This window comes from Mesoplodon bidens, assembly GCF_964165515.1.
Source record: "Mesoplodon bidens genome assembly, contig: HAP1_SCAFFOLD_96, whole genome shotgun sequence".
Classification (NCBI taxonomy): domain Eukaryota; kingdom Metazoa; phylum Chordata; class Mammalia; order Artiodactyla; family Ziphiidae; genus Mesoplodon; species Mesoplodon bidens.
In genome coordinates, this window is record NW_027671845.1 from 44,899 (window position 1) to 57,597 (window position 12,699).

General features: G+C 39.8%; 1 protein-coding gene across 1 annotated transcript; it reads left to right on the forward strand.

Moving 5' to 3' along the window:
* Window positions 1-5,571: 5,571 nt before the first annotated feature.
* On the forward strand, window positions 5,572-6,274 carry LOC308610911 (ferritin light chain-like; the record flags this gene model as incomplete). The annotated part of the gene is made up of 1 exon (XM_081259899.1): window positions 5,572-6,274. A coding segment is annotated over one exon (671 nt), but the record flags the coding sequence as incomplete, so codon positions are not given.
* Between the last annotated feature and the right edge of the window lie 6,425 nt (window positions 6,275-12,699).

Genomic DNA, 12,699 nt, shown 5'->3' on the forward strand with positions numbered 1-12,699 from the left:
AACTATCAAACTCTTAGAGGAAAACATAGGCAGAACACTCTATGACATAAATCACAGCAAGATCCTTTTTGACCCTCCTCCTAGAGAAATGGAAATCAAAACAAAAATAAACACATGGGACCTAATGAAACTTAAAAGCTTTTGCACAGCAAAGGAAACCATAAACAAGACCAAAAGACAACCCTCAGAATGGGAGAAAATATTTGCAAATGAAGCAACTGACAAAGGATTAATCTCCCAAATGTATAAGCAGCTCATGCAGCTCAATAATAAAAAAACAAATAACCCAATCCAAAACTGGGCAGAAGACCTAAATAGACATTTCTCCACAGAAGATATACAGACTGCCAACAAACACATGAAAGGATGCTCAACATCTTTACTCAGTAGAGAAATGCAAATCAAAACTACAATGAGATATCATCTCACACCAGTCAGAATGGCCATCATCAAAAAATCTAGAAACAATAAATGCTGGAGAGGGTGTGGAAAAAAGGGAACACTCTTGCACTGCTGGTGGGAATGTGAATTGGTACAGCCACTATGGAGAACGGTATGGAGGTTCGTTAAAAAACTACAAATAGAACTACCATATGACCCAGCAATCCCACTACTGGGCATATACCCTGAGAAAACCATAATTCAAAAAGAGACATGTACCAAAATGTTCATAGCAGCCCTATTTACAATAGCCCGGAGATGGAAACAACCTAAGTGTCCATCATCGGATGAATGGGTAAAGAAGATGTGGCACATATATACAATGGAATATTACTCAGCCATAAAAAGAAACGAAATTGAGCTATTTGTAATGAGGTGGATGGACCTAGAGCCTGTCATACAGAGTGAAGTAAGTCAGAAAGAGAAAGACAAATACTGTATGCTGACACATATATATGGAATTTAAGAAAAAAAAATGTCATGAAGAACATAGGGGTAAGACAGGAATAAAGACACAGACCTACTAGAGAATGGACTTGAATATATGGGGAGGCGGAAGGGTAAGCTGTGACAAAGTGAAAGAGCAGCATGGACATATATACACTACCAAACGTAAGGTAGATAGCTAGTGGGAAGCAGCCGCATAGCACAGGGAGATCAGCTCAGTGCTTTGTGACCGCCTGGAGGGGTGGGATAGGGAGGGTGGGAAGGAGACGCAAGAGGGAAGAGATATGGGAACATATGTATATGTATAACTGATTCACTTTGTTATAAAACAGAAACTAACACACCATTGTGAAGAAATTATACTCCAATAAACTTGTAAAAAATAATAATAAAGTTAAAAATTTTTTAAAAAGAAGAAAAAAAACCCCAAGCAAACTAGGAATAGAAAAGGAACATACTGAAACTCATCAAGAGGGTCTACAAACAACCTATACCGACATTATATTTAACTGTGAAAGACTGAATGCTTTCTCTGTAAGATCAGAAACAAGGCACCGATATCTGCCCTCACCACTTTTATTAAATATATTAATGGAGGTTCTAGTAAGAAAGTAAAGCAAAAATAAATAAATACATAAATTTAAAAGTTAAAATTTTAAAACATTTATTTAAAAGATAAAAGGACTATTCCTACTACGTTGAATAGGAAGGAATATATCCTACTGAATGTTGAACAGTAATATATACTATTATATTAAATAAGGAAAAGTAAAACGGTATCTGAAGAGGAGATGATAATCTAAATGGAGAAAATACCAAGGAATCCACAAAAAGCTTGAGAAATAATATTAGTTTGTAAATGTTTTAGAGTACAAATCAACACAGTTTTATCAAATTATATATTAATAACAAATGTGTAGAAGCTTAAATAAAAATATGTGATGCCATTTACAACTGACCTAAATAAATACTTAAATATAAGCCCAATAAGACATTTATAGGTCCTCTATACTGAAAATTACAAAATGCTGATGAAGAAAAATGTAAAAGTCCCAAACAAATAGTGAGACATACCTTGTTCATGGATTAGAAAACACAACATAATAAAGATGTCAATTCTCCCCAAGTTAAGAGGCTTAACAGAGTTACTCTTAAAAGGCCCTCAAGGTTTTTGTGGATATAGACAAGCTTATTCTAAGATTTATATAGTAAGAAGAGGCTGAAGAATAGCTAAAACAATTTGTAAAGGAAGATTAAAATGGGAGGAATTCATCTACCCAATTTCAAGATTTTGCAGTAATGATGGAGGTTAGATACACAGATCAATGGAATGGAATAGAGAACCCAGAAATAGACTGACATAAATACATTTAACTTGTTCTTGACAGCAGTGTGAAAGCTATCAAGGAAGAATAGACTTTTCAAAAAATGGTACTGAAACAGTTGGACATCCCTCGACAAAAACAAACAAACAAAAAATGAACCTTAACCTAAACCTCCACACCTTACACAAAAATTAAATCAAAGTGGATCATAATCTTCAATGTAAAAGCAGGACACTTTTAGAAAAAAAAATAGGAGAAAATCTTTGGCATCTAGAACTACGTGAATAATTCTTAGACTTGACACGGAAAGTATGATCAATAAAAGCAAACATTGATAAATTGGATCTCATCAAAATGAGTTAAAAATGCTTCATAGAAGATCATTTTAAGTGGATGAAAACTCAAATTACACAGTGGGAAAACATATTGGAAAATCCCACATGAGACAAATGACTTGTATCTATAATATACAAAGAACTCTCCAAACAACTTAAAAAAACCCAACTAGAAAATAGGCAGAAGACAGGAACAGACATTTCATGGAAGAGAATATACACATGGCAAAGAAGCACATGAAAAGATGCTCAACATCATTAGCCATTAGGGAAATGCAAATTCAGACCATAATGAGATATCAGAGAATAACGAAAATTAAAGTATAGTGACAACATCAAGTGCTGGTGAGTACATAGAAAAATGATCTCACATCACTGGTGGGAAAATAAAATGGTTTAGCCACTCTGAGAAACAGCTTGACAGTCTCTTTTAATCCTAAAAGTAGATTCACCCTACAACACAGTAATTGTACTCTTGAGCATTTATCCAAAAGAAACAAAAACTTCATTAAGTTCCCACAGAAACTTACACATAAATGTTCATAGCAGTTTTATTTATAACAGCCCCAAACTGGCCACTACCCAAATGTCTTTCAATGGATGAATGTTGAAACAAATTGTGATAAAATCTTATGATAGAATACTACCGAGCAACAAAAAGGAACAAATTATTAATATATGCAAAAATTGAAATGAACTTCAAGGGAATGATGCCGAGGGAAACATTTTAAAAAGCCAATCTCCGAAGATGAAGTAATTCATGATGATATTTACATATTATTCTTAAAATAACAAAACTGTGGAGATGGAGAACAGATTAGAAGTTGCCAAGGGTTAGAGATGGGGGTAGAAAGTACAGCGGGGGATCTTTGTGAGGTTTTTGTGGTCCCAGTACAAATAATACAGCAATCTTGGTTTTAACCCCGAAAGATGTTTAAAAGCAATTCCTAATAAGAGGTGTCCAGATATTTAGCAATGGCAGCAGATTAGAGGTGTAGCTACCCAACATGACAGCTTCAAAACAGATGGTAATAATTCAATGCATATGTTCATTTTTAAAAGGCCAATCACAACACTTAAATGGTATATATCTTAACGATATTATTCTAAGGATCCAGCTATACCAGATGGACTAGCAGGATTTTCTGTACATTCAATCTTATTTTAGACAGTAAATCTTATAATAAGACAGTTAAAAAAAGAAAAAGAAAAAAAAAACAAACCAACTACAGTTGGATAGTCTCATAGGAAGATGAGGTGAAAATATGTAGCAGCGGTTCAAAAGCTTAAGCAGTGGCACCTAAATTTGGCTGCACATTAGAATCATCTGAAGCACTTTTTAAAAACCCTCACACCAACAGTTGGTCATCCTAAACCAATAAAATCATTTTAAATCTCCTCAGACGATGCCATTGTCTAGCCAGAAGTGAGAACCAGCGGACTAAGCAGAAGGGGATGTTTCTACAAAGATTTCTTAACAATAAGTTCTTTCACCCAATCAGATTTACCTTCCTGCAAAGGGGTAAAGAAGGCTAGATGTTGTCCATACTTGCTTAGCTTTAATTAGCACTTGTGACTTGCCCAAAACCTAGATCATGTTTCCCCTAAATTTCATGTGATTTCCTAAGTTCTTCAAATCCAGGGCTAAGGGGTTTGCCAGGATGAGATTTTAAGTGCTCACACAGGGGAAGTCCCTGGCAAACCAGGACAGAGGTCACTCTACATTGAAATGTAAAGCATCCTAAATAACCCTGCCACTGCCGCCAGATACTTGTCTGTGCCAACCAGTGGAGAAAAGGCATTCTCCATTACTACCACGGCAAATGCTGCTCTACTTGCCTTGGCTACTCCCTATCTTTTCCAGGCGTCTCTCCCCTTCACCTGCTGGTGGACGCTTTGGCAGCTGACAATGCAGATATTTTCAAACTTTAAGGTGAATAAAAATCATCTGGGGCCTCCCTGGTGGCGCAGTGGTTGGGAGTCCGCCTGCCGATGCAGGGGATACGGGTTCGTGCCCCGGTCTGGGAGGATCCCATATGCCGCGGAGCGGCTGGGCCCGTGGGCCGTGGCCGCTGGGCCTGCGCGTCCGGAGCCTGTGCTCCGCAGCGGGAGAGGACACAACGGTGAGAGGCCCGCGTACCGCAAAAGAAAAAAGAAAAAAAAATCATCTGGAGGGCCAGTTATAACAGAGATCACTGAGCCCCACTAGAGTTGCTCATTCCATAGGGCTGGGACAGGGCCCTAAAACTTGAATATCTGACACATTATCAGGGGACGCTGGTAAAGCTGGTCAGGTTGTTACCGAATGCACGTTCGTGTGTCTGAAGCACAGTGAGGCCAAACAAACCGAAAGGTTGGAGTCTGGGGCAGAGAAAGGTTTATTGCAGGATCGAGCAAGGAGAGGGGTGGCCCGTGTTCCAAAAACCCTGAAATCTCCAAAGGATTTCAGCAAAGCATTTTTAAAGGCCACGTGAGGGAGGGACGTCCCAGGGAATGTGATCAGCTCGTGCACAATCATCTGACTGGCTGATGTTGAGGCCACAGGGCAGGTAACATTATCCATCCTTAGGTGCCAGAAGGTCTGGGGGCTGTGTGCTCATGATCATCAAAGAGTTAACTTCTTCCACTGGGTGGTGGTTTTTAGCATCTGAAAACTCAAGAAATATGCCTGAGATACTATTATCTGAGGACTTCAGAGAGGAACTACAGCAGAGGCTATGGAGGATGGGTCTGGCCTAGGAAGGCCCCATAGGGTACTGCTTGGTTACAAGGTGACCATACTTTGAGAACCACTGCTCTAGTGGCTTGGAATGTTAAAGTAATGGAAGAAGCCCTTCCCAGATCTAGATTCTAGTATCACCAGCTATTTTGGTGGGGGGAAGGGTAAGTTTTGTCCTTGCTTGGACTTCTTGTTCATTTATATCAAAGCCTATTTGAGGCAGTGCACTCGGCAGTCCTGCAGATCTGTCTTTGGCTTCAACAGTGTTTGGAATGAACAGACCCAGGGACGCTCCTTGCTCCAGCCCCCGACCACACTCCAACATTTCTTCCTGTCGCAACCTTTGGAATCAGCCACTCAGCTATCCTCAGCCTCCAGGACAGGCCAACACCGTTTTTGGAGCTTAGCTCCTTATCACTGATCAACCACGAGTTCCCAGGTTCGTCAGAATTATTCCATCGAGGTGGAGGCCGCCATCCACCGCCTGTTCAACATGCATCTGTGGACACTTACCTCTCTCTAAGCTTCTATTTCCACAGCAACAGTGGGACTCTGGACAATGGGGGCCACATTTTTCGCCAACTGGCTGAAGAGAAGTGTGAGGGCGCCCAGCGACTCTTGAAAATGCAAAACAAGTGCTGCGGCCGCGCCCTCTTCCAGGATGCGCGGAAGCCTTCTCAAGATGAGTGGGGTAAAACCCAGGACACTGTGCAAGCCGCCATTCTTAGGGAGAAGAACCTGAACCAGGCACTATCGGATCTGCGTGCCCTGGGTCCTGCCCGCGCAGACTCTCACCTCTGTGACTTCCTGGAGAGCCGCTTCCTGGAGGAGCAGCTGAAACTCATCAAGAAGATGGGCAACCACCTGACCAACCTCCGCAGGCTGGCTGGTCCGCAGGCTGTGCTGGGCGAGTATCTTTTCGAAAGGCTCACGCTCGAGCACAAACAGGAGTCTCTGAAGTCCAGCGGCCTCTGAGGAGCCCCTCTGGCGTCAGAGCTTCTGCCCGAAGCCCAGCTCTGCAGCCACTAGGCAGCTTTGTAACCGCCCTGGAGCACTCTCCCAAGCCTTGGACCAAATGGAAACAATAACGCTTTTTGAAGAAGGAAAAAAAAAGCCTATTTGAAACACAAACAGAATAAAGAGAAAAAAAGAAAAAAAATATATATATATATTCATGTTCTTTTAACATATGAATTGCCCCACTTTATCTGTGTGAAATACGTTTGTTCCCGTTATTGGGCTGGTTCTCAAGCTTTGCTGCTCGTATGAATTACCTAAAGAGCTCTTTTTTTTTTTAGTATTAAATATTTTTTTAATTAGTTTCTGCTTTATAACAAACTGAATCAGTTATACATATACATCTGTTCCCATATCCCTTTCCCTAAAGAGCTTTTAAGAGAAACTTTGGTGTCTGGGTCCCAGCCCCAGAGATTTTGATTCAGTAGATCTAGGGAGGAGCCTGGGCACGGTGAGGTCTCAGATTCTAATATGCAGCAACTTTGTGAACCACCTCTTGGCTTCAATCCAGCTAGTGATCAGATATTAAATCTAAGACACATGGGCTAGTGCGTGAGCTCTGCTGCTAGGCGTGTTCCATTTTCTTCCTCCTGGAAGATTCGTGCCAGGGAAAATGATTGATAGTTGTGTTACTTCTCTGAAATGGATAGAAATTTCCAATTAGCGTGAACAGGGGAGGGTGAATGGGTGAATGCAATAAGGTGTATCATTTATGTATTTCCCTATGTGTATGGCTAGAAGCTTTTGCAACTGACGTCTGCCCTACTTTTCATGCGAATGGTAGTGCTTGTCCTCCTAATGCAGCTGTAAACTTTATAAGCCCATAGGTAGACAGCATCACAAAATATTTACCCCTCCCCACTGGCCCACTCTCAAGCTTCACTCCCCTTCCCCAATACACAAATGTACATCAGTGTGCTTGAGACCAACATCAACATACTGACCGTCAATTCTTCTACTTTGCAGCTTCCCTCTTATCAGGAGGTGTCAGCATTTAGTGCCCAGAGGAGGCATTTCCAGTCATCTCAGCTTAGAGGTCAAATATCCAAATATCCAAAGTAAAAAAGGTTAAAGAAAAGAAGAAGAAGAAGAAAGCAAGGAAGAAAAGAAGGAAACAATTTTCTTATCTCATAGTAATAAGGCAGTTTTCCTTAAAAAAAAATAAAGACTTAAGCCTTAAATTCTCTTTCCTAATCAAAATGTGCTTTTCCGTCTTTAGACTATTCCTCTTATATCCTGTATTATTCATGATGTTTAATTCTTGAAATAGCACATGGCTGAAAACAGAAGCTAACCTCTTGTCCACTATGAATTAAATCTTCTTTTCCTAGGACCCATCTACAATGTACAGTTTGGGGTTTGCCAACGTAATTATTTTCTCTGAAATAAGGTACAGCATTTTGCCTTTTCAATATATAGTTATATAATACATTGTTAACACAACATAGTTAATATAGTCAATACAACTATAACACACATGATATGATGCCACTTTGGTGATTTTCTTCATCCATGTAATTCTGAAATTTGACAGTATAGTTTTCATATTCTAATGAGCTGAGTATTACCTTTGCAAGGATAGAAAAATAAAATAAATTCATAATATTCTTGTGTGGTTTGCCCCTGGGGTGGATTACCATAATGGGAGCATATTTGAGCCTTTCTCCAAGTCATTAAAAAACCTCCAGCGAGTAGCCCCTTGTCCTCTCCAGGAAACTGCGGGAAGGTATCTTTAATCACAATAATCCTGGGGGGAGAAATCTCGGAAATAAGACATCTGCTTCTGTGCCTTGTTGTTTTGCAGAATAGCAATGATTGCTTTAGCAGCTTCTATTGCCATATGTGTATAGTAAGTAAATGAACATAAAATTGAATGAACGCATAAAAGAAGGATAAACCCACCCAGTTTAACAAATCCACTCTCTCACCTGCTGTGCCCTGAAACGTGAAAGAAAGAATCACGGGATCATAAGGATTCATAAAGTAACAGTCTCTGTTAACAATATTGACAGGAGGTATAAGGATGATTTGTCTGATGTGGGACCAACAGCTTAACTGCTTAATTCTTTTTTTTAAGGGCAAATCATTCATTTATTGTTTAAAGATTGCAAGACAACATCTGAATTTTTGTAGCACAATTTAAATGTTTTACTTTTTTGATAAAGCAGAGTATAATAGAAAAACAATTAGTTTCCAGTAATATCTATATTTCTATTCAGAATTAAGTCTTCCACAGACATGTAACCTGGAAACAAAAGCCTGTTCCAATAAGCAAAGCTTCAACAGAGCGGCTACTTTTCGGGCCAGGGAAAGGTTCATCCCTATAGGATGATGATGTGCTGTGTAAAATGGCTGCAAGGTCACAGCCTTGAGGGCGTTGGAAGTCTGTTATCCTATTCCACATTAAGTAGTTTGGTGAACTTCAAACGACCGTTCGTCTGCAACCAAGCTGCCAACCTTTAACTGATATTTCAAACAGGTAAAAAATAAATGAAAAGAAATCCTTACACTGATGTTCCTCGATTTACACTGTTAAATGGTTCATTAACATGTAATTCTGGCTAAGAATTACATTTGAGACTCCTTGCTCAGATTTTGGTTAACAGTACTAATCTTTAGAAATTCAAGTTCTTATTAATCAATAATTTGTCAGCTAGGATACATTCAGGCATCAGCTGCAACTACAGAATAGGTGCACTGCCTCAGCGCTTTGGAAAGACATAATCTACAACACTACTAGCAGACAAAATATCTGTTACTAGACAGCATATGTGCAGTACAGCAAGACAAAAACGTATATTCATATGTGCCGCGGACCAGCCGGAGAAAGAGGATTTCTCCGCCCAGGGTCAGAAGGGACGGGGTAAGGAACTGAAGTAGCACCGACGAATGGGGTCAGAAGGACCAAGACAACTGATGGTTGCAAGGCAAGTTTTATTATGCTACAGGTGCAGATTATATAGACTAGAAATGGAAGGTTGCCAGATGGTGGTTTACATTATCTATAGACTGTCTTGGCTCAAGGTTAACTTCCCTGGGAGAAAACCCATAAGCCCAGAATCATCCAAAATAACCTGCATGTGCAAGGGGGAGACAGCTTTGCTTGTCTCATTTTACATTCTTTCTGATTTCTGGGCCCTGGTGATTTATCTCCCATGGAATGGAACAAGGAAGGGAACAAGTAGGGACAGTCCCTTCGAGCAGCGGCGGCATGCCTGGCATGTCCATAGCCTGATCTCAAGGCTGACTGTTTCCCTCAGTTCCCCCTTTTTTATTTTTTAATTTTTGCTGCAAAATAATTCCATGAAGCGTAGTGCCGAGAGTAGTATATTGTTGCATGAGGATACGAAACAGACATGAGAAGATTATTATCAAAAATAGGCAAATTATGGCCAGGGTAATAAATCCTGACAACCCTCCAGTAATCCACGACTGAGGGTTTAACCACTTTAAATGGTCCAGTAAAGTTTTAATTACATCTTCTTGCCAAATATCATCAAGATGTGCATTTTGCATATCCTGAATTTCAGCATTTAATTTCTTAAGGTCAAGACTAATATTATTATCTGACCAAACACTCAGCAGATGCATTTTTACTTTTTCCCATTCCCAAATACAGTCATTGTACTTGTAAGGAGTAACACAAATCCATGTATACTTTTCATGACAAGCTAAACGCATCCTCAATTTTAATGCTGCCATCTGATCTCCAATCCCCCAAATTGCGTTTTTAAATTCATCTAACTTGTTATTCATCTGTAAATCTATGTGACTTTGTAAAGATAAAGCAAGACTGGTATTTTGAGATAATTGATTAGCAAAGTGAGCATGATTAATACTCTGTGAAAGAGCAAGACAGGCAGTAGCCGCGGTAGCAGACAGAGCAGCCAAGGCAAGTAAACTTACTATTAGCCACCCAATAAAGCGTCTCCTTCTCTGCAAGGCTTTAGAGAGTTCCACCCATGCCTGTACTCCAGTATCTTCCTACCAAGGTTCTCTCAGATGTACAGGCACCATAACATATATGGGTTACTTTAGTATAAGCACAGATTGTGTTCCTGCAGAAGGGAACATACAACTGTAAAAATACAATGAACACAGCTAATATTATATCCTCCTTTGGAAGAATTACCAATGCTAATAGAACCAATCAAAAGTGTATATGGAGGAGCAACACAAGTTATAACAGGTGTATTGGAATAAGTTAGAGCTAGTTTCCATATACCCCAGTTCTTTTGAAATGCGATAAACCTATCTATGACGGGAAACAAGAGATAAGAATTTACCCCTTGGTATAATCTATAGTACACCATATTTGGTTATTATTCCAAGATGCATTGCAACATTCAAAATTGGATCCAGGAAAGTTAATGGTCATAAAAGGAGGAAATTGATTTTTTGATTTTCTCTTAAAAATAGTAACCATATGTCCAGCCATAAGTATCCCTTGTCCTCCAAGTAAACGCTTCATACACAAATAATTTCCTGAATCTTCACCTGTAACCTTGGCTATAGTAATAGCGGAATCCCTAAGTGGTGAGGCGTATGAGATTTGACCTCTAATATTAATAGGTTGCCCATTTTTATAGCAAATGATGGTATCCTTAAGATCCTCTCGTCGGCTGGTAGCCGGGCATGTAAGAGTAATGTTGGTTCCTGTAAAACGAAGGATGCCTGGAGAGCCTGACAAACTAATTGATTGATCCGTTCCCTCATAAACATCTGTATGCTCATAACTAATAGCCTTTACACATCCAGTTTCCAGATTCAATGGGCTAAGACAGACAGGATAGGTACTAAACCAGTTAGTATAATTTACAGACATATTGATTTGTTTCATATTCCCAATAAGAGGCCCATAAACAGTATCATTGTAAAATACAGGAAACTCTGCTTCAGACCAAGATATGGGTTTTAATAGTGGAGGATCAGGTACATAGGCCCAGTAAGTTGCTGCATTAACAGAGGGAACACATGAAATGGTTGCCAACATAGCCAAAAATAAAGTCACAGGTGTAACAGGATTATTCTGTTGTTTCACTAACTCTAGAGCTCGTGAAACCAATTGTTTAATTTGTCCCCAAGTTGGAACATCACTCCTTTGAGTCGTCCTGGCAAGTGGTCTCCTCTTCTTCTTCTTTTGCTGAATCAACACTGTCAAATTTTCGGGAGAGATGCAGAGCTTCTTCATCTTCTGAACTAGTTGTGAGCTGTGGCGAGCCATCTATTTGCTTGACTAAGCAAGCGCTCAGGAAGCCAGAGAGGTCCAGGAGCTGATCTGGGAAATATACACACGTGACCACGTCCCCAAATCAACACAGGATCAGGACCACGCCAAGTGCTGGTTAGCGGATCTTTCCCGAGGACCTCCAGAGACTGAAAGGCCAATCTTGGCTCAGCCACCAACCTTTCCCCTGTCAACAGTGAGAAAATTTAAAATAAACAGAGCATGATTTATAAGGTTATGTAGTGTTGTTCTATATAATTCCCCCATTTTTATTTTTTCAATAGTTAGCTTTAAAGATCTATTTGCACGTTGTATAATACCTTGTCCTTGAGGGTTACATGGAATGCCTGTAATATTGGTAATTTGTAATGAATTACAAAATGTTGCAAAGCAACACTAGTGTAAGTGCGCCCATTGTCTGTTTTAATAATTTTGGGAAGGTTCATGAAAGCAAAACAGTGTAATAAATGAGTGATGACATGTTTAGTAGCTTCTCGGGTCTGTGCTGTAGCACAGAGGAAACCAGAATAAGTATCAATAGTGACATGAACAAACTGTAATTTCCCAAAAGACGGGATATGAGTAACATCCATTTGCCATAAATGACTAGGTAATAATCCACGAGGATTAACACCATAATGTGGAACAGGAAGGTGAGGTAAGCACTGTGGGCATTGCTTAACAATTTGTCAGGTCAGCTTCACGAGTAAGGGAAAATTGTTTGCTTAATGTAGCTGCCGACTGATGGTGTAAAGCATGCGATTGTTGTGCTGCTTGTGAAGCAGTTTGATCATAACTTACCATAATATGAGGGTGTCCAGGACATGAACCATGAGTATCAACAGTATGAAGATAATGAATGCAATACCTTAGCCATTCTTGACAGCATGACGAACGGAAAGGAGGAGGACGGTAAATTGGGATATGTCCTGCTTTAGGGAAAAGAGATTGAGGAGGAAGAGTAACTTTAACTTTATTTTTGGGAGGAAAATGCACAGGATAAAGATCACGTTTAGATCGAGTTAAAACATCTGCAGTCCCATTCATTTTAGACAATGGACCAGACAAGTTAGAATGAGCACGGATATGCAGAGCTGCAACAGGACCATCGTGGGAACGAATAAGCTGTTGAAGCAAACGAAAAGACGATGATAATTCAGGGTCATTAGTATATCCTCTGGTCGCAGT